General features: G+C 39.7%; 1 protein-coding gene across 1 annotated transcript in view; it reads left to right on the plus strand.

Moving 5' to 3' along the window:
• Positions 1 to 256: 256 nt before the first annotated feature.
• Positions 257 to 22,319, plus strand: part of LOC129161114 (collagen alpha-2(XI) chain-like) — a gene marked incomplete at its 5' end in the record, with an annotated part of 43,224 nt that continues 21,161 nt past the window's right edge. The window contains 18 exon segments of the mRNA XM_070547852.1: positions 257 to 485; positions 2,006 to 2,216; positions 2,385 to 2,547; positions 2,679 to 2,801; positions 10,584 to 10,679; positions 12,548 to 13,555; positions 14,634 to 14,753; positions 16,106 to 16,321; positions 18,277 to 18,330; positions 18,633 to 18,674; positions 18,807 to 18,869; positions 19,004 to 19,078; positions 19,330 to 19,339; positions 19,342 to 19,415; positions 19,739 to 19,795; positions 20,025 to 20,078; positions 20,163 to 20,216; positions 22,188 to 22,241. Coding sequence (XP_070403953.1) covers positions 257 to 485; positions 2,006 to 2,216; positions 2,385 to 2,547; positions 2,679 to 2,801; positions 10,584 to 10,679; positions 12,548 to 13,555; positions 14,634 to 14,753; positions 16,106 to 16,321; positions 18,277 to 18,330; positions 18,633 to 18,674; positions 18,807 to 18,869; positions 19,004 to 19,078; positions 19,330 to 19,339; positions 19,342 to 19,415; positions 19,739 to 19,795; positions 20,025 to 20,078; positions 20,163 to 20,216; positions 22,188 to 22,241 — 2,703 coding nt within the window.

Raw genomic sequence — 22,319 nt, forward strand, 5'->3', positions numbered from 1 at the left:
GGACTGTTGCCCATCTCCTCCAGCACAGAGCATCCTTTCTTATAGTTTACCTAAATGTTCAGTGAACACCTCCCATACTACATCCCGTATCACATTAGTACAGCTGAAACATTTAACATCAACTTTATTAAAAGCAGGGTCAGTAGAGCTGTAAAGTTGTTGGAAACAATAGCTGCATTATTCATCAAACTATAGCTTGCTTAATGGTATGTATGAAATTGTAATTGTACGTCAAGTTTAAGCTACATAACATTTGATTAAGTGTTCATTGTTTGTTTATTTAGCAATAAAATTAATTTCTTCACTTGTTTCTCTTTTATCAGATCCAGTTGATGTGCTGCGGGCTCTGCAGGTTCCCTCTCTCCCCGAGGGTGTGAAGAAAGTCCCTGGCTTCTGCACATCCCGTCGCTCCAGCAGCCCTGATCATGCTTACCGCATCACCAAGAAGGCCCAGATCTCTGCCCCCACCAAGCAGCTCTTCTCAGGTAGTTCTCAGACTGATGCATAGTATTTAAGGTGACTGCTTCACAATAAAGATATTTATTTGTATATACTAAGTCATGTTTTAATATAGGTTTCATGATTTCACATAAAGAGATACTAAATTGATGGTTTTTTCTTCATATTTTCTAATGGTAAAAATTTTTATGGAATTTTTATTTTTGTAGTGGACAAAGTAGTGAATCTCATTAAATGTCATAGAAACAAATCTTTATGCTTTATATGAACGGATGACAAATAGAAAAACATAAATTACCTGGCTATTCCAGTTTAAATGTGAAATTTTGTTAAGTAAAAAATTTTTGAGTCAAAATAAAAGTTATTTAATATTTATAAACATTAAGACGTGCAGTAATGCTTTACTTTTTTGTAAGAAGAATTATGAAAAACATCTTATCAAAACGCCTCATTCATTCAATCATTCATTCGTTGGTTGAACTTCAGAGGAAGCGCACGTGACCTTCAGGACAACTTCAGGCTAGGGCTAAGCTAGCTTTTATGGGCACGGATACAAGCCAAGATATTTGTCATAATAGATAGTTGGCGGTTTTTTAACATTTATTTTGTTGTTTTACCGTGAGTAACTGCGTAATATTAAGTAAAGGACAGGAAATAGTAGCGAATACAAACATTTATGCTTTCTAGCTAGCTAACGAGCAGCTAATGTTAGCTATCTATCGCTAAACGACTTTCCGCCTTCTTTGTCCTGATTTCTCCCATTAATATATTCATGTAAGTTTTGATGATGATGATATATTTAGATGAAAGATACGATGAACGTTTGTTTTGTGAAGCAAAGGTTTGCTTATAAATTCGAGGCTAGAGTATTTTGAATACTCTTAATTTCCCTCTGGGATTAATAACGTACATTTGATTTGGATTGTTTTATAATGTGAAACGTAATTATTGCAGCTTGCTAACTAGCTTAGCTTTGAATTAATTTTGAAGCCTTTTAAATTTCAGAGAGAAAGTTTGTGCTTTGTTCTGATTTGTTAATTTGATAATTATGTGATTCTGCACTTGTGAATAGAAAATAAAAAGCCTCACTTATGTTAAGTAAAATCTTCTTAAGTACAAAATGATTTCCAGCTCTTTTTATGTTTGTTATTTTTTTGTACAGCCTGTTATTATTAGCTCACATCTTGATTCGTTCTGATGCATTTTAGTGTGGGTGAATTTCTCTCATTGCTTTATTTTCAGCGGTGCCACCAAACACAGCTCCTAGTGTCTTGTCTACTTTTTTGTGAACTATCACTTCTCATTTAGATGTTACCTGTATCTTTGATCAGTTCTTTCTATTTTATTTCCCTTATTCAAGTATTCAGTATAGTCACTTATTCACAGCACCAGAGAGCCACTATATTTTATACACAGGGTATGGGTAATCTAAACACACTTTTTTCTAAAGGGCACATTTATATGATTTATTAAATCTTTTTATTGGGGCATTTCTACCTTTTCTGCTAATATTTATTAAGTTTTTTATCTTTCCTTCCACCTTTAGGGCGTTTCCCAGAGAACTTCTCCATCATGGCTCTGATAAAGGCCCAGGCTGGTCTCCAAGCTTTCCTCCTCTCTATCTACAGTGAGCAGGGCATTCAGCAACTGGGCATTGAAATGGGACGCTCGCCTGTTTTTCTGTACGAAGACCAGAATGGAAAGCCAGCTCCTGAGGACTACCCGCTTTTCAAAGGCATCAACCTGGCTGATGGCAAGTCAGTAACCAGCAACACCAGTTTGTGACTGATTGAGATGAGTTATTTGTGGTTATGTGGGTGGTGGTGGTTAGGAATAGTATGATCTGCATGATGTAGGAGATGGTTGGTTTCTTTATTCTTTATTTGACATAAATGTTTGCTCACGGATTCTTCTTCTGTCACTAGGTGGCATCGCATTGCCTTCTCCGTTTCCAAGAAAAACGTGACTCTGCTGTTGGACTGCAAGAAGAAGATGACCCGTCCTCTTCCCCGGGGCAACAATGCTGTGATTGACACCAATGGCATCACAGTGTTTGGAGCTCGTCTGCTTGATGAGGAGGTTTTCCAGGTCAGAATCTTGAGAAAGTAAACCTTATTGTTAGGTGACTGAAAGCACTTCCACTGGTTCTACAAAGTTTAAACATTTCTGTTGAGTCTGAGATCATCAATAAATTATAATTGTTTTTGTTTGTTTTACAGGGAGACATCCAGCAGCTGTTAATTGCCTCCAACCCTCAGGCGGCCTATGACTTCTGTGAACACTACAGTCCTGACTGTGACTCCCCTCTTCCCAAGACCCAGGCTCAGGACCCAAACACATACGTGAGTAACACCACAGAACAAGTCCATGCAAATATAAGTTTCACCAAGGTAGAATAGCTCGAATAACCATTATTCTTCCCAAATTCGATCGACATTTATGTAGTTACAAAATGTCACACAGCCACATGGAAATCTAATTAGAACTAGCAAGACAAATGAGTAATTTGACCTAAAGTAAAAATCCTCAGACGGATATTGTACGCTGTACACTTTTAATTTTAGGCTCATTTATAGCTCCAGTAAAGCTGACCCAATAAGAGTCTGGGGACTTTATTTACGAGGGTCATGTTCTCCATAGACTTGAATGACAAAGTAATGTAAGGACAAAAATTAACTGCATCTAGATTGGATTTTTTTATTAAACCTTTTTCCCTTGAAAATAAATGGCTGCTTTTGTAGCGTAACCCTGGGTCCACACCGGGGGCATCAGCGGCACAAAACTGCAGCAAGACGTTTTTTTTTACTAGGTGCGTTAATCCACACTGCAAGCGATGCGGCATCTCTAACGTCCTCCTTGCTGGGCTTGTGAAGTCATCAAATCCCTTAAGACTTAATTCACCATTAAAGCAGGAAGAGGAAAAAGGACATCACATCCATGAAGAAAAACACGCTGTTGCGCTTCTTGAAAGATACTGGGACTAAATAAGCCGTGAGATCACACGTATAGATGTTATCTTATCTACATAGATAAGAAAGCACATCTCTGCAATAGGCTTTTATTTTGAAAATTACCGGACGTATTACACTGATACCAAGTGTGAATTCCTGTCTAGCCCTGTGTTATTTGCTGAAATTGACGCATCCCAAAAAGCGGCCCACGGCTAAAATATAACCCTGTCATGCATTTAGCAGCACACCACCACCTGAAAAGTTGGGTGCCATTGCCAGTTTGGATCAAACCCATAGACTGTATGGATTATATTTGAATTTGCAACGTTCTGATGCTGTTCAGCGCCACTGATGCCCCCAGTGTGGCCCCAGGGAAGATCAGGGGAAAAAAAAGAAGAGAAATATTTACAATAAGTTAAAAGTCCAACAAAATACCAGAGGCCACCCAACAGCGTAGACATTTCTATTCACTTTTTTGCCACTGGTGGTGTGGTCCAGTGGTTTTTACTCACGTTTCCCATTACAAAAAAAAATATTTGTAATTTTGCCATTTTCCTTTTACCTTTTTAAAGGAAAATTGTTTAGATTTTTTATTTATCATTAACTATATTTAGTAACAAAGCTTCAGCAGATGGACAGGCTGGTTAAAAGGTCCTCAGGCTCAGATTGGGTCATCTGATAACATCATCAAAGTCCTGCTCACCCTTTCTGTCTTCCTCGTGCATCCTCGTCTCATCAGCAGCAACAGGTTGTATCCATCCGATTTTCCCCTCACCATCACAATCTGTGTGTCCTGTGGTATTTAGAATAAACTTATGTTGCTCATCGTTTACTTCAAATAGATGCAGATCGAGCTAGATCCAAAGAGGCAGAACAGTACTCCTGCACACTGCCAACATGCAGTGGGAATTTATGTGCAATATTTCAGTGATTACATCATCTGAGATTGTAATCACTGAAATATTGCACATAAACAAGCTTGCTCCTGATATTTAGAAAAGCCGGATAGTCATGTTCCTTACAAAACTTTTCCCACTATAATGGACATTTTAATCACGATACACACTTTCAGTAGTGGACTAGCTGTCACTGTTTCCCGCTCTACTGCAATGGAACACAGAAAGGTAGGGGAAAAGGATGATACAATAAAACATGAACCCCTCCTTGTTTTATTCTGATAGATTGAAATGAAGAGAACCAGCTGAACACATAATTTATGGAAATTAAATTCAGATGATTATTCTGGTAAAGTTGTGACATAAAATTTGGCTAAAGTTTGATGTAGGAGGGGTCTTCTGAGACTGGTTGTGCACATCACATGCATAATAGGCTTTGCAAGCTTTTCCCAGAGTCGACATTCCTCATCGTCATTATCACAGATTTATGTAAACAAATAAATTTCATCTGCATTCATTCATTCAAAATACATGTTTCCAAGCTTGCATGCCTGGTCTGAATCAGTGGGTGTTTCTCAATGCCAAGGAACCTTGCCTTGATGTCTTGGCCCCGCCCCGGTTGCCTAGGAGATAGAAAGGTAGCGCGACTCAGGGTTGCGAATGACCACAGTCACCAACTCTTTGAACTGTGTGTACTGAAACTCTAATTTCCCTCTGGGATTAATAAAGTATCTGATTTGATTTGATCAACGGCCGCCAAGACGTGTTCCAATGTTCATGTTCTACCGAGGCGTGTGTTCTCCGTTTGTTAGCCGCTAGTTGAGCAGGATACACGGGAGGTGTCTTGTAGCCTAGCCTTGGTCAAAAATTGCCCACAATACACCTCTGCATTTTCAAAAAGACGGCGGACCAGAAGCCGGCAGCTACTTCAGGGACAATTTTCAAATTTAAAAGTAAGTCCGCTAATTTAAATGTTTTTTTTAGATCCAAAGAAGTAGGGCTGCTCAATAAATCGAATTTTAATCACGATTACGATCTGAGTTTTGAACGATTATAAAAAACAAAACAAGCCGATTATTTGCTCCTCCCGCCTGCGCTGCGCCGAGTTGCAAATTAAGCGCTCCTCCCACAGTGTTGCCAACTTTGTGACTTTGACGCTATTTCTAGCAGCTTTTCAGACCCCCTTCTTGACTTTTTAACTTAAAAGTACCTAGCGAAAACCTCAGAAACATCTCTGGTAACCCTTAGCTACTTTCTGGATAACTGTCGTCGACATTTCCTGCAGGTTAGCTAAACACTCCGCCTGCTCTCCGGACCGTTCTTCAGGACATTAGGAAAGGGAATGATGTAGTGATGTGTCGGTCGCTAAAGAGACGGCTCTCAGAGCCGGCTCCCTGTTGGAGTAACCAGAGCGAGTGACACACACACCGCACCTGCGGACTCCTGAGCCACTAAAACGGCTAAATGTGCGCGTGCGGCGTGCTAAACACACGAGCAGCTTGCCCTGATTGCTGTGAGACCGGGTTGGGGGGTGGGGGGTGCAGCTGTGGTTGGGACAATTATTACATTAATTGATGGACTTGTAAATAAATAGTTTATAAATAAGGTAGAAATAGATAGAAATAAGTTCCTCACGCTGATAAATAATAACTAATCTCTCTGAGGACACGGTGCTAGTGCACTCTCCAGCAGCACCTTGACACGACTAAAAACGTATTATGCAACATTTTGTGAACATCAATTTATTTGTGTTTATTTGTTATAAATGCCACTGTATAATTCTTGCTGTCAGTATTTGCAAGATATTGGTATTTGGGTCTGTACTGGTTAGACTTAAATGAGTTAAACCAAGGTCTATAGACCTTGGGTCATAAACTATGAGCTATAAGTATATTGGTCTTTTTATACTGGGAATCAGGAGTTATTTTAGTGATCATCTTGTTTCTTATTTTTGTCCTGATTGTGCCCTGAGCAATTTTATGACTGAATAAAAACAAATAAAATCAACATAAATTGAAAAATCGTCCTAAATAATCGTGATCTCAATTTCAGTCACCATAATCGTGATTATTATTTTTGCCATAATCGAGCAGCCCTACAAAGAAGTTATCTATGGTTGGTTAGTTGCTTAGTAGTTGCAGCTTCGGTGGCTAGCAGTTAGTAACTCACTTATATTTTTTATTTAACAAATATATACACAATTTAAAAAGTAAAAGGCTCGAGTCGTTATATATTTATATTGAAACTAATACGTATAAAATATAATGTAATCTCCTGTGCCACATGACTTTACGTGACCGCTGTGGAAGCTGCGGTCACGTGATGCAAGTCTTTTCTAGTCTTTCCCCTAGGAATTTTTCCAGCTGTGGTGGTGGTGGTGGGAGGGGTGAAATTATGACACGTCTCACCTTTATGTTAATATTGTTTTATTTGATGCACTCCACTTTGAACTGCACCAATCCAGCAACTGCTGCATTTTAATAACTAGTATTAAAGGTGATTACACCAATATTTGCACAAGAATAATTTTTGTTTTAAACTCTGTGACACACTTTGCAGGGGGATTTGGCGTTTAATTTTTCTTGGTGTCGGGAAAAACATCTCCTTCTGCCCCCTTTATTTGACTTTCTGCCCCCTTTATTTTGGTCCAAGATCATTACTGGGCTGGCCCTCTTAAAAACCTTCTACACCCATGCTTAGTAGACTTAATGAAGTATTTTTAAGCCAGTATAAAAATGACTGAAACACAAATGTACATGTTTGGCATTATTAGGGCTGGGGGTAAACGATTATTTTTAAAACGATTATTCTGACGATTATTTTATCGAATAGTCGACTATTCTAATGACTATTTAGAAAATTAATCTAATGATTATTTTTCTATTGCACAATTAACAAAAACCAGAAAATCTCAAATAAATTCCTCAAAAAAATTGATAAATTCTTACTGTAAGAGAATAAACACTACAGGCCTTCCATTTTGTATAACACTGCTTTTTTTGTGTTGGTTGGTTATGTTCTGATGACGTGTAGAACTTGGGAGTGCAGGCTGCTGCCTGAGAGGTGGTAGAAGATATAGTGTCTCCATGCTGCTTTGTTTTGGTCACTTATGTGCGTGAGGCGAGTGGTCTTACGGGTTAAACCAAACTCAGGTGATATTTTACACTAAACCGAAAACCCACAACACTCTAAATGTAATAAAAGGGAGATCTACACCACAAAAAAGATGAACTCTAAACCAAAACGTAACAGCTTATCCCAACGCAAGAAGCTGTTAGCGAAGATGCTAACAGTAGCTTTACCAACATTAAGTTCAAGTTACCAAGTTTAAATAAACCAAAAACACCCGGCAGCAAACAGACCAGCACGGAGGAGAGACTGCTACCACCAAAACAGCTCTCCTCGTGTCTGAAAGAAGCTCCTTAATGAAGGGAGAAGCACTCCCGGTGATTTTCTACATCTGCGGTAGACACGAAGCAGCGCATCTGACCCCGGAAGTTGTCCGTTGCTGGGAGACGAAGGGGCAAAACAGGAAAATAATCTAGTAGTGGACGGACGTTGTTCCGGGTCTTCTGTATTTGGCGGAGATGTTAGTGAAGGTGGAGAAGAGGGCGAACTAGAGGAAAAACAGGCAGATTCCTCCTCTATTTACAAACTCCTGGGGATGCAACAAGTGAGCGCGGTGCGTCGACTTCCGGATCTGACGTCGACAAATTTTTAGAATCGAGCCGTCGACTTCGTCAAGGCTTCGCTACAGCCCTAGGCATTATTGACCAATACCTTTGATTTAATTTATTTGTTAAGAACATCAAGATACATAACAGTGAACATTATAATAAAGTACATTTTTCTAGTGCCGAGAGGAAACAACCCATAGAAGCACTGATTTGTTCTCATTTCAGAGAAAAATAGAACAGGTCAGATGCACCTAATAAATAAAATTACTAACAACTAACAAACTCAGGAATCTGTTTCTTTGCTTCATTGTTCTGGTGCTGAAAACATCACTAATGCGGATCAAAGGACATCGATGAATGCACCTCCTATTTATAATTTGGAAATTAGTGGGTGTGGTATACATCAATACATTATTTTAAATCTGAAATTGATATGGATTGATCAGAAGTTGTTTATTTATAAGCTATTGTTTATTTGAAAACTATTTACAGAGTTTACAGAGCAGCCTCAGAATTGAGATTAAACATTTTTATCACAATAGTAAAGGAACTATTACAGAACAAGTTTTTCAATTAAATAAGAACATTAATATTTAAGTGCATGAATTAATACATCTGAACTCATGCAGTAGGAACTAGGAAATATGAAATACTAGAACCAGACACAACTTTTTAATTTTGTTTTTATTTTAATTTGATTAAACAGAAGTTTTTCCTAACGTTGTTGGCATTTTTCCCACACACAGTTAAACAAAACAATGTTTATTAAGGTGTGTGTGTGTTTGTGTGCGCGCGTGCGCGCGTGCGTGTGTGTGTGTAAGAGAGATAGAGAGAGAGAGAGTTAAAATTTAAAAAACCCGACCGGAGCGGAGGCAGTGACTGACGCGACGCAATCCGTTTTTAGCTCTGTCTTGTCAAATGCACCACGTACGTTACAAAAAAAAAAGTAGCTTTAAATATTCAACCGAAAAAGAGGCGAGCTGAAGAAAACCTAGGGAGTTCAGAAGAAACATGTGCAACAGTGAAGCAAGCGCAGAGAGATCCGTTGTCTGTGTGCGTGCGTGGCGGGCGCTCGATGTGACTGGCCAATCACAGAGCGTGAAGACAGTCAGTTACCCAATCAGGATTTTCCTTCAGCACGGTTACAGATTTTTACGAGTTTTACTTGTTTAATGCTCGTATTCGTCAAAAATGCTTTATTCAATTCAATTCAATTTTATTTATAAAGCGCCAAATCACGACAAGAGTCGTCTCAAGGCTCTTCACATAATAAACATTCCAATCCAGGTCAGTTCATTAAGCCAATCAGAAAAAATGTTTCCTATATAAGGAACCCAGCAAATTGCATCAAGTCACTGACTAGGGTCAGTGACTTCACAGCAATCCTCATACTAAGCAAGCATATAGCGACAGTGGAGAGGAAAACTCCCTTTTAACAGGAAGAAATCTCCAGAGAATCCTGGCTCAGTATAAGCAGCCATCCACCACGACTCACTGGGGATCGAGAAGACAGAGCGCGCGCGCACACACACACACACACACACACACACACACACACCAAACAATGTGTCTGTGGTTACATTGTGATTTCTTAGTAAATATTCTACTTGGTGAGAGATAAACTTTATTGTATTTATCCTAGTGAATCTATAATTAAACGGGTAAACTAGTAGTAGCACATCCAACGTCAAGGAAAGCAAAAAGTTATCATCAGGAGAGGGAGAATGTTTAAGTGGTTAGCAGCAGTGTGCTAGTCGATGGCCCCCTCCATGAGGCCACCACAGCTCAGTAGAACATCACTGTAGCTTCTTCTGGGGAGAAAAACACTTAGAGCATACCGGATCCGGCTCATCCCTAGCTGTAACCACCCTGCCCTGCCTCCTCCTCCTTGCTGCCTGCCGGCTGTGATCACAAGCAACAACAGAGTAGTTCCCGCTGCTTCTTTGGGAAACAGCGCAAAAAAATTTCAATAAAACTTAGGATCTTGTAGGAGTGGCGCTGGGATTTCAGCCATGGCAGGCTGCCACGGCTATGCCTATGTAAGGGAAACACTGTGTTCCATTTAACCGTTTTCGTTGACCAAGGAAGGGCAGCGTCCTCGTAAGTAAGGCGCCTGCCCTCGCAAGACATCGCCTCGCAAGGCCAGGCGCCTTGACATTGAGAAACACCCAGTATAAACGTTTGGTTGCTAGAGGACTCTTACTCTGTCATGTTGAATCTGTTGAGATGACTGCTTCTTGAATGGATATAAGTTAGTGTGGTTATATTCATTGGCTTTGTTTGTTTATGATTTTCTCTTTCATCAGGGTTGATTTTCTGCTGACATCTTTTTGTCAACACCTATAAGCTACTTGTGCAGACTCTGATGAACTGAGAAATTACAGCTTTAATTTGTGTCTGTCTATTTTGCTGTCTGGTGCAGTCTTTCAACACATGACTTTGGTCTTTCACCTTTGGCCTTTGCAGTCTCTCATTCTTTCTGCTTTTCACCTGCTTTCATGAATCCTCCTGCCCCATTCAACCCACTGCTTTGGTTGTTTGCTTACAACCAAACAAAACCTCCACCTTTTCTTTCTTTTTGGTACTTTGATGAGGAGCAGGATGACCATGAATATCCATATTATTATGAGGAAACCACAGGCCTTCCCTCCTCATCTTCATCCCCCTCTCCCCAACCAGGGGACCACAAGCAGCAGGTAAAGTGGGAGCAAGAGAGAGGGAAGACACTAGTTGGGTTTGTGGAAGGGAAGGGCAATGAGAGAATGAGAGGAGCATTCAAACAAAAACACATTCTGATCATTTAAATATAATTCAAATTATCATAATTGCTGAAAAAAATTCTTTGGAAATGTTTATAAAAGTTGTTTAAATTTAACTTCTGAAAGCCTCTCATCACTTCATACTTCCCTTTTATTTAATGTCTCATTTCCTCATTAAGAATGATCTCCTACACATTCGCCTTATTTCATCTACTTGTGTCACACAGGATTACTTTTGCACCTTGTGATATTTTTGTCCTTATGTCATCCACATGTTGTCTTTTAAGTATGTGTGTTCACACGTGGCCATGTGAGGGCACTGGGGAACTGAAGGTCCAGCTGTGTCTCACACACACACACACACACACACACACACACACACACACACACACACACACACACACACACACACACACACACACACACACACACACACACACACACACACACACACTTTCTATGTTTTTTTATTACTCCCTCTTGTAGAAGTAATTTGTCCAACTATTTTATTTTGTTCTTTTACAATTTAGACCTAAACTAAAAGTCTTTGAAATTAAATTTCTGAGAAAATATAATTACAGTTTCCATCATATAATGTAATATAAAAAGAGAATATGCAAATACAACTAAGTTTAGAAAACCTGAGTTATTTGATCTTCCTTTTTACATTATACATAAATACCATTTCATAACCACACAAGAAGACACTAATACTTTTGGTTTTCTGATTCTTTCTGGTGTTTCACACATTTTACTTGCTTTCCTTGCATGTTATTTTAAAATAAACTTATTCTGTTTGGGTTCTTAATTTTGCACGATTGTTTAATGAAGGATCCTTATTGTCCTGCTACTTGCATGTTTGTGACGGAGATTTAAGAACACCGCATGCACTTACTTTAGTTTTGCATCATCTGATTATCTTTTTTATAGATTTCAAAATAGAGATATATTCAATGCCTAGTTTTACATCAAAGGTTTGTATGATGGACTGTGAATGCTTATATACTAGTTTAAAAATCCATTGGTGCTGTATTACATCTATGGGTTGTCATTTCACCTTGAAAGCTTGTTTAGATCTTAAACTATATTATCTTTTTATTAGTAGTGGCATGATTTACAAAAAATACCTGTGTATGGTCTTTTTTCCCACATTTTATCATTTTATAAAGCACGTGTTTGCATGTCTTCTGAGTTGTTTCTTTTGCATGGCTGAACAGCTGGAACCTTTTCTGTTTTCCAGTTCAACTGTTTCATGCTTTATTACCCAACAGGTGAATAATTTGTGAGCTTTTTGTGTTGTGTGACTAGTGTGTGTGTGTGTGTGTGTTAAACAGCCACCTTTACCTGACCATTCACATCCTCAGTGCCTCTACTAAACCATGGTGCCCAGTTCCTAACTGAACAAAGATGCTGCTTTATCATGTGACAGTGGGAATGGCATTACTGGAGAGAACAGCAAAAATACCAGTTTAGAACTTAAGTCAAAGTAATGAAATTGTATTGTTTATTGTGCATTATAGGTTTGTTTTTCATAATATTGTTTATTTTAGATGTATTTTAAAACCTGATCGTCTGCTGTATCCAGTAATGCCTGCACAGTCTCAGCAAATCGTCCAAGCCTTAGCCATCTTTATGTCACTGTGTCTCAAAACATCCACTCTTGTCTTTTTCTCTTTCTGTCAATCCCTTGTTTGTGCTTTTCATCTCCCTCCCAATCCCTCTGTGTATCTTTGTCATTTTCTACCCTCTCTATGTTTTTTGTCTATGCACTTCTTCATACTAAACATTATAATCGTGGATATTAGAAGAAGGCACCCAGTGGGAAAGCAGCTCCCACTAAATCAACTAAACCCACTCCAGCTAAGTCAGCCAAGTCTGGACCTTACAAACTGGTCGTCAAGCCACCCATGCCCACCAAAGCTGTCAAGTCCTCTACAGCTAAGCCATCCAAAGCTAAACCCACTGCTGCAGGCATCTTCTTGTCAAAGATCAAACCAACAACAGCAACTAAAGCCAAAACCACAGCTGTCCCAGTTAAGAATGGCAATGGTAAAACAGCTTCTCCAAAGAAACCCAGTGGTGCATCTAAAGGTAATGGCAATGCCAAAACTGAGGCCAAAAATGGGAAGCTTGTAGGTGAAACAAAAGTTAATGGAAAAGCCTCTGCCGAGAAGAAAACCAATGGAAATGGAAAAGCTACGGTTGGGTCTAAGGTGAATGGAAATGGCGGAGGTAAAACTACAACAAAGAAAGCCAATGGAAATGGCAAAACTACCACTGAAGTCAATGGCAAAGCTGAAAATAAAGTCAATGGTGCAGCAAAAGCAAATGGGAACAACAAAGTTTCTTCAGAAGCCAAAAAGAAAGATGTTAGCAAAGTGGCTGGAAATAAGGCAAAAAGTGAAACCACTACAAAAATGAACTCTGTAGATAGCACGGCCAAGTCAGCTGTTAATGTAGTCGCTACTAAAGCACCGAAACCCACAAAAATAACAAAACCAGAACCTACAAAGGTTTCTGCCACCAAATCTCCAAAAGCAAACATCGAAGAAAAAGCAGAGCTGAAAGAGAAGACAATAGCTAAAAGTGTGTTCAACAAAGTCCCTCCGATCAAACCAACAACCAAAAAGTTTTCTGTCCCAACAAAAGAAGCTCCAACACGTGCCCCTGTTCGACCTACGCTGCTCAGACCCACAAAGTTCAAGGACATGGACAACAACGTTAAGTCCCACCACAGACCTTTCCCACCGTTTGGTGAGACTGCACTGCGGGGAGCTTCGGTCCCAGCTAAGAGAACCGACATTCCCCAACAGGTACAACATGAAGATTCATGTTTGGGTCAACATGTCCAGAGATGTTTGTCCCGTCTTCCCAGTCTGTTTATCAGCCTTGACCATCATCAAAGTAAAATCTTTATATGCCTCTTTATTTTTGTCGTGTTTCATGACTAGTCGATCCTGCTTTAGGTCGACAGCCATGCACATTTTGATGATGCACAAGTTGGATGTCAGATTGGAAGTTGGTTCAAATCAGGCTAACAAGCTGACTGCGTTCTCATCTTTCCATATATCCTATCATTCTGACAACCTTCCCAACTTCTTTGTATGATATGATCCAGCGGTGCACATTGAAGCATGGCTTCACTGTTCTTTACTTGATCTCATACTAAAACTGGATCTTAAAACCTGAGCAGCTAGAGGACTCTGTTTTTCTTCTTTATGGAAACAGTTAAAGTAATGGTCAAACAAATGAGCATGGATTTCTATGGTTAAGAAACGTCTTTCTTAAAAACAGCTTCACAGAATCTAGAGAACTTTTGAGTCTTAACTTTATGACACTACATAGTTTGACCTCTTTTTTTAAGGTGAAAAATGTGTATGTTCAGGAGTTGATCAAGTTAAATGTGTTGCTGGTTAATGTTCTGTGAGGCTGTTGGTTTCTGTGTTATTTGGTCTTCAATGGATGAAACTAAACATGCTGAAGCATCAAGCTGTAATGTTTCCATCTTAAGGGATGGATATTTACCCTTTTTGGAAACTTGGCTTGTGAGCTTAAAACAGTGAAAATGGTTTAACAAAAGCATGAAAAGAAATTTCAGATGAGAAAAGTCAATAACTGTTAAAATTCTGCATCTGGCAAATTTTAAAGTCATTGATAATTCAATCCAAGCCTAATTGAAATTTCTTTTCTAAAATTAATTTTTACAGGTTTAAAATTGTGAGTTGCCAGTGAAACAAAAATGTGTCTGTCTGGCAATCACAATTTTATTTTGCTTTCCAATTTCTTCTTTTTTACTCATGACCTACAAGCAGATTATAAACTAACCCTGCTCTCAATCAAATCTGCTTACTTCCTCCCTGCTCACCACTTCCTGTCTACCTGACCAATCAGGATGTAGACACAGAATATTCTGAGGCTGGCCACACCCCTACAGAGACTGATTATTACTATGAAGAGATGGTCCCACAGCCAGACGGTGAGGTGGTTGGACAAGAAGAAATACCTGTACAGGTAAAAAGAAACGGACACACATCAAATCTAGCTTTTACATATCTTAGAGAATAAGATAGGATTAGGTTAGTAAAATCCAGGATCTCTAAAGTTAACCAATACAACTGAACCAACTGAATCAAATGAAAACGGTGTACCTGTATGACTGTGAGCCCAGTCTTAAGTAGATTAACAAAGTAGTAATACCTCTGTTCCTCTTTACTCTTCTAACACACACTAATCTATTAAAGGCACCGATGCCTTGTAACAAGATGTGAGAGAAAACGTGTTTTAAAAAAGAATGTACCACATTCATCTGCGTTTATCATCAGATATTTTTATGTGGTTCTCTTTTTCTCTAACAAGATTTGCTGTTTGTTCTCATCTCAAGAATCTTGGTTGATATTGTTGGCATCTTGAGATGAGAACAAAAATCTTGTGGAAAACAGGTCCACATGTGAGTATTTGATGTTCATATTTAACCACAGAAACAAAAGCAGATGAATATAATGCATTCTTGTTTGAAAGTACTTAACAGAACACAGTTGTTAATGAGTTACTTCGTTGTATTTATGTTTAGAAATAAGATGGGTATCTGACAGCTCATTTGCAACATAAAGCACGTTTGTATTTTTTTAGTTTGTTGGATTTATTTTGATATTACGTTTTAATGCTACAATGTTTAGCTATGTTTACTCGGGTAAAAACAACAAAAAGAAAAATCTAACATGTTTGTGTTCAAAAGGCTTTGAATGTGCTACATTCTGCCTGTTTATTTTTGAGAAAATGTAATATATATTCCCAATGGATTTTTATTTGTAGTATACCATGTATGGTAAGTACAGACGCAAGATACCGTTTTTGGCTTTGCATGGTACAGCAGATAGAAGAAGCCCGTTTTCACAAAGTTTGTTCTTATCTCTTCTGTGATATCTTGAACCTAAGTTAAGTTGATTAGAATGTACTTTTATTTTCAAACTCATAAATAAATATGAATACTCATGGATCGATAATGAAAGGCTTTGGTGAAAACCTGCTGCTGTTAGAGAATATTAAGTAATTGACATAAGACTTAAAGTGACAGGACACATCTGAAAAAGTCAGCCTGGATCAACATTAGGCACTATCTCTGAGCTCTACATGTCTTTTTTTGTCCTAATGTCACATTATATTTGCAAAAGGTAAGATTAATTTATTTGAATGTGCTCCTTTCTTTCATACCTTCTTGTTGTTGCTGTTCATCTTCTTTTACTAACATCTTTCCATCCTGCTCATCTCCTTACTGCTTCTTCCATCCTTTTCTTCCCTTGTTTAATTCTTCCTTTTCGGACCTCTGTATCCTTCCTATTGCGGCTTTACTGAACCCATCGTAGCCCCAGGTCGAACCAGCCTTGGTGGGAGAGGAGGTAGATGCCACCAAAGCGGGCGATGTTGGTGAAGAAGTCTTCACTGAGGAGTATGTGACTGGAGATGTGGGCCTTAAGGAATACGACTATGCCTACAGAGACTACAATGAGCCCTTACCAGAGACCGGAGAGGTCGATGCCTACATGGGGCCCGCCTTGTCCGCTGTGACGGATGAGGGAGGCGTAAGTCATTTTGCTGCTGAGGCAAAAAGAAAAATCAGTTTCAACCAACAAATTGTTTTCAGTGTCCTCCAAGATGATATTGAGTTTTTTACCTGTCACAGTTCAATACAGGAAAATATTTTTTAAATTTACTAAGTTTTTTTTAATGAGACAGAAATTCTTATTTGTAGTGGTTAACAACACCACACTTGCCTTTAAATTGTGTTCCCCCACCCCCTCTTTCCAAAACCTGCCATAGTAGCGATAATGTCAACAAGCTTTGTTTAATCGTTCACTATCGTCCACTTATCCGGGGTTGGGTCGCGGGGGCAGTAGCCTAAGCAGGGAGGCCCCGACTTTCCCCTCCCTAGCAACTTCGGCCAGCTGCTCCGAGGGAATCCCAAGGACTTCCCTGACCAGCTGAGAGACATAGTCCCTCAAGCGTGTCCTGGGTGTTCCCTTGAATCTTCTCCCAGTTGGACTTACCCAGAATACCTCACCAGAGGGTATCCTAACCAGATGCCCGAGCCACCTCAACTGGCTACTCGTGATGTGGAGGAGCAGCGGGTCTACACCGCTGAGCCCCTTCCGGATGACCGAGCTTCTCGCCCCATCTCTATGGGAGAGCCCAGACACTGTGGAAATAACTCATTTTGGCCGCTCGTATCTGCAGTCTCATTCTTTAGGTCACTACCCAAAGCTTGTGACCATAGATGAGGGTAGGAACGTAGATCAACTAGTAAATCAAGAGCTTCAGAATCGGTGACAAAGGGCAGCCTTGGCGGAGTCCAACTCTCACGGAAAACGAGCCTGACACTGTGGGAAATGCGTACCAAGCTCTGACACCGGTCATGCAGGGACCTAACCGCTCGTATCAGAGGGTCTTGTACCCCATACTCCGAAAGTACCCCCCACAGGGCCCCCCCAAGGTACGCGGTCGAACACCTTCAAATCCACAAAACACTTGTAGATTAGTTGGGAAAACTCCCACACACCCTCCAGGATGCCCTAAGGGTAAAGAGCCGGTCCAGTGTTCCAAAGCTAGAATGGAAACCATATTGCTCCTCCCTCTGTAGTTGGAACACATTCTGCGGTCCCCCTTTTAAACCCTCCCACTGTCTTTATGGGTGACCTCGCGAGGAAAGTTGACCATTGGGCAGGATTGATGGTTTATCCCTTGAGGTCCACGTGACGGGGGTGAGGTGGTGCTCACTCCTCACCCCCGTCACGTGGACCTCAAGGGATAAACCATCAACCCTGCTCAATGGTCAACTTTCCTCGCGGGGTCATACCCATTAGGACAGTGGGAGGGTTAAATAGAGGGACCACCACCCCGGTCTGCCAATCCAGTTGAACTGTCCCCGATGTCCATACGATATTGCTCTAGTTAAATTTTACTAAATAAAATTTGTTTTTTAAGCTAAAAATGTTCAACTTTAAATTTCAGTTGTTTCTACGGCAAGCTCAATCAGTCAAAGAGGAACACATATTTGAATGCAATTCAAGACCTTGAAGGTGTGTTAGTGGTTGAAACTGACTTTTTCAATGACAATAATGCTTTAGCTGTTACCAAAGTAAAAGCTGTTGGGAATACTAATAAATGTAAGCAGTAGCTCTCACATACACTGAAAAAAAGGCATTTTTAAGTAAAACTGTCAATAATGTCATTTTCTCAGTGTATGGCTTTTTATTGTTATTGCTAAGCTTTTTCATGCAATAAGTGTTGAAAAGTAATGGACCCGCTCGGTGGAAAACATAATAGTCAATGATGTTTGAAGGAAGGCTTTCATGCCTTTCACAACAACACAGGTTGTAAATTTGTTCTTTTACTATAATACAGGAAACGTTTTAGTTTATTTTCTTGGTGCCTGTCGTATATTTGAATGAACTAGACTTTTGTTTTGCTTTGCAGTTTCCTGTGTAAGTATGTTTATAATGACAGAACTATGTTCCTGGGTACTTGTGTTTTCCCTCAGGCCGCCTTTAGAGGCCAGAAAGGAGAAAAGGGAGAACCTGCTGTTTTGGAGCCTGTGAGTCGCAAATTCTCTTGAGCTTTTTATTTAGAGGGTCTGATTTTGTTAAATGATGAAAACTTTACTCCATCATAAGATATGAATTCTGGGTTTTTAAAGGAGCCAATAATTAGAAGTTAAAATTGGAGAAAGACTCCAAGGTTTTTGGCCAGTTATTTATTCAGCTCATATTTGAGAAGTATTCTGTTTTATTGTGTTTATATTTTAAATTATTTCCTATTATTAGATTTCTGCAAGGTGCATTCTGTTTTCTTTCTTTTTTTAATTCTCAGTTGTTTTATTTATTTTGTCCATTTTAGGGCATGTTAATAGAAGGTCCCCCAGGGCCTGAAGGGCCTGCAGTAAGTCCGTCATATTTATTTAGTCTTTATGAAAATTATTAGACCTTATGATTTTCCTCATTTCAACTGGTATTTTTAAGTTGCACTTCTACTCTGCTGAAAAATATAAAAATCCTACATTTCCTTTTCAAGGGACCGTCTGGACCACCTGGATCATCTGGACCTCCTGGTTCTGTGGGAGACCCTGGAGAGAGGGTAAGTAATATTTTCTTCTTTATTCTATTCAGGGCAGATTTGTGCATCAGTAGTTCTGAGGAATGTGTAATTACTGCTATTTTAGAGCTTTTTCTGCACTTCTGTCAGCTTCATCAATCCTCTTCACCCTGCAGGGTCCTCCTGGTAAAGCTGGTCTGCCTGGGGCTGATGGAGTCCCTGGACCTCCTGGAACCTCAGTCATGCTTCCTGTGAGTCACTTGTACCTTTTGATCATGGGTGTGATTCTGCATTTTCACTAGATTTAGTCGTTTTGTGTTTAACTCGGACTGATATATGGAATTTTCATTATGGTCGCTCAACCAAACAATTTGGTCAATCAGCTACATCTTACAAAGACATTTTGGGTTCTGTTTGTTAGTTTTTGTTGTTCAGTTATATTTTCTCCGATTCGACACACGGATCTGCTTCATATCTTCTGTTTTTCTTCCTTTCTTTGCAGTTCCGTTTTGGCAGGGCGGCGGCGATAAGGGTCCCGTTGTCTCTGCACAGGAGGCCCAGGCAGCCGCCATCTTGTCTCAGGCTAGGGTCAGTCAGAAACTTTTATGTCACCTGTTCACTGTGCACTTAGGGGATGTCTGATGCTTTACTGTTACCCAGTTAGAAATAGATTTATACCATTTTGGGCAGGTTTTATTTTTCCTTGCATAGAAAAAGCCATTTTAATTAGAAAAATGCACCAAAATACAAATTAAATTTGTGACAATTGAAACTTGGGCTGAAAGTTTAATACAGGCTGCTAACGTAAAACCTACAGAAAATATTTCTGATTTAGAAAGAAGATTTCTGCCACAGATTCCTGATAAACAGCCATATCATCACTATTGATTTAGAGATGTAATTTTCTTTAGATGGCACTGAAAGGACCTCCTGGACCAATGGGATTCACCGGGCGCCCTGGACCTGTGGTATGTTTCCCTTTGTTTTGTTGTTTATACCAAGAGGTTTTTTTTTATTGTTAACAATGTTTTACTCAACAGATTATTCATGAACTCTTTATTGTTATGTTTCATTGAACTGCGCCCGCCCAAAGATTTCAGACACATATATTTTTTTATGATTTTGTTTTGTGTTGCAAATGTAATTGTTTTCATTTAAATATGGATGTCAACAAATTAATTGTTTCATTTGTTGTAGGGAAGTCCAGGAAGCTCTGGGCTGAAGGGAGAAAGTGGAGATCCTGGTCCTCAGGTAAACCAGTCGCTTCTCCAAACTGGTGTTGATCATTTATACCGGCCACCAATCACAGACATTTGTTTGTTTGTTTGTTTTTAGGGCCCCAGAGGATCACAGGGGTTGCTGGGTCCTCCGGGTAAATCAGGAAGAAGAGTGAGTAGAAACAGCCACTTTGTTTCTGTTTAGTTTTTATTTGTTGTATTTGTTGTTATTAGGGCTGCAACAACGAATCGATAAATTCGATGAAAATCGATTACTAAAAGCGTTGGCAACGAATTGCGTCATCGATTCGTTGTGTTGCGCAACTCTTCCAAAAGCCCCCTCCCCTCCTGCCCGCCGTTGCGCGCAGACCGGTGCAGAGCCGGCAGGTGTTTGTAAGAGGAACATGGCAGAAGCAGCGAGACCCCCAAAAAGTAAAAATTTCTAAAGTTTGGGAGCATTTTCAGTTAAATCAGGCGAAGACATGCAACGTTTGTAGGTCAGACTTAGCATGGCACGGGGATACAACGGTGATGATGCAGCGTCTTAAACGCAAGCATGTCAGAATCATCAGCGAGGAAGGCGAGAGCTCGGTGTCCGGGTAAGTTAAAAACTTTTCAAAAGTGATTCACCCAAGCCCCGGATTATTACACAGGCTAGACATGCTCTAAGCTCGTTAAAAAAAGTCTATAAAATTGTAAGCGCGACGCTATTAGATAGGCGGGGGGGGGGGGACGGACTGGACTCGCGCCGCTGCGAACCGGTTCCGCCGTCACATTCCCGCAGAAACTGGTTGATCACACCGGGGCCAGACTACTAACATGTGGCTTCACAATGTCCTCAGAAGCGAAAACGCTTTTAAAAGGGAGGGAGGAGTCCTAACTGTTGCTGCAGGCGTGTTGTGTGAGAGTGCAGTTATATACTGGTTAATATATTTTTGGGTTCAGTTGCTTTCATGTGGCCTAATGTGAGTCTATTTGGGATCATTGGAATGATCAGCAGCATTTCTTGATGTGACTTTATGGCAGTTGCCCAGGGCATCATCACAAGGAGGATGGCATTCATTTACTTTTGTTTTATTTGGGGTTTTTTTCAGTCATTTTTGGAAATAGTGATTAATTTTGATTAATTCACAGCCTATGTTTAATTACATTTAAAAATTAGTTGTTTGACATCCCCAATTATAATAAATGTCTACAGATGAGATCAAACAAAACAGATGAGAATTGCCCTTAAAGAGCAAGTCACCCCCAAATAAACTTTTTTTTTTGCTGATAAACTAAATAAACGAGTGTCTAATCGTGCTGCAGACACGTATCGTCAATAATTTGGCACTTCAGTGCATCTTAGTTAAAATTTAAATATTCTGCCTAAAACTGGCAGTGTTGTGCCGTTGTCAGGTAAAAACTCTGCACTGTATTTTAATTTAAATCAGCCACCGCTATTGGCTAAGAAGTATGCTATGATGTAAACTGGTACATTATGATGTCACAATGCTGTCGTGAGCCTTAGTGTGTGTGTATTTGTTAGCGGCTCCGCCCTCTCGGTCTGCCAGGCAACAGCATGTGTTGCATTTTTCAAACATGAAGTGGGAGTGGAGTTAGACTCTGGTAGGGGTTGACTTGCTCTTTAAGCTGTTTAACTTGGACCAAGCATTTTAGGTCACAGATAGGTGTAGCTTAGGGTCTCTGTCTATACACCTTATAAGACAATTTAGGTGATGGCATGTTGTTTTTCTGCTATTGAACTGTTTTCTAATAATGTTGTGTTTAATAAAGTGAAGGAAAGAGAAAAATAACGTTTCCCTAGCAGTTTTTAAAAATGTCCCTATGTAATCCGATTAATCGTGTCGAGACCCCATCCGATTAATCGATTATCCAAATAATCGTTTGTTGCAGCCCTAGTTGTTATCACAGATTCTACACATGCTAACACAGAGATTATAATTTGTAACAAACACTTGTGTTTTTTCAGAGGTCCAGGATAGCTCTGTGTTTTTTTTTATAAGGTCGTTTTGGTCCTGTAATCTTTTTTTGCAAACACGACCAAACAGAATCTTATTTGGGTTGTTTTAGTTGGTAAAAACAAACTTTACATTTAAAGTTTGTTTTAAAACATTTTAATATTGTCTGCTTGTGCTCTCAGGGTCGCGCTGGTGCTGATGGGCCTCGGGGAATGCCCGGAGAGCCCGGATCTAAAGTAAAGTATTCACTCTGTTATCATATTTGTCAAATAAAAACACAGGTTATTCCCTAAATAATAATTATTTGTGTTTTT

This window comes from Nothobranchius furzeri, unplaced genomic scaffold, assembly GCF_043380555.1.
Source record: "Nothobranchius furzeri strain GRZ-AD unplaced genomic scaffold, NfurGRZ-RIMD1 Scf054, whole genome shotgun sequence".
Classification (NCBI taxonomy): Eukaryota; Metazoa; Chordata; class Actinopteri; order Cyprinodontiformes; family Nothobranchiidae; genus Nothobranchius; species Nothobranchius furzeri.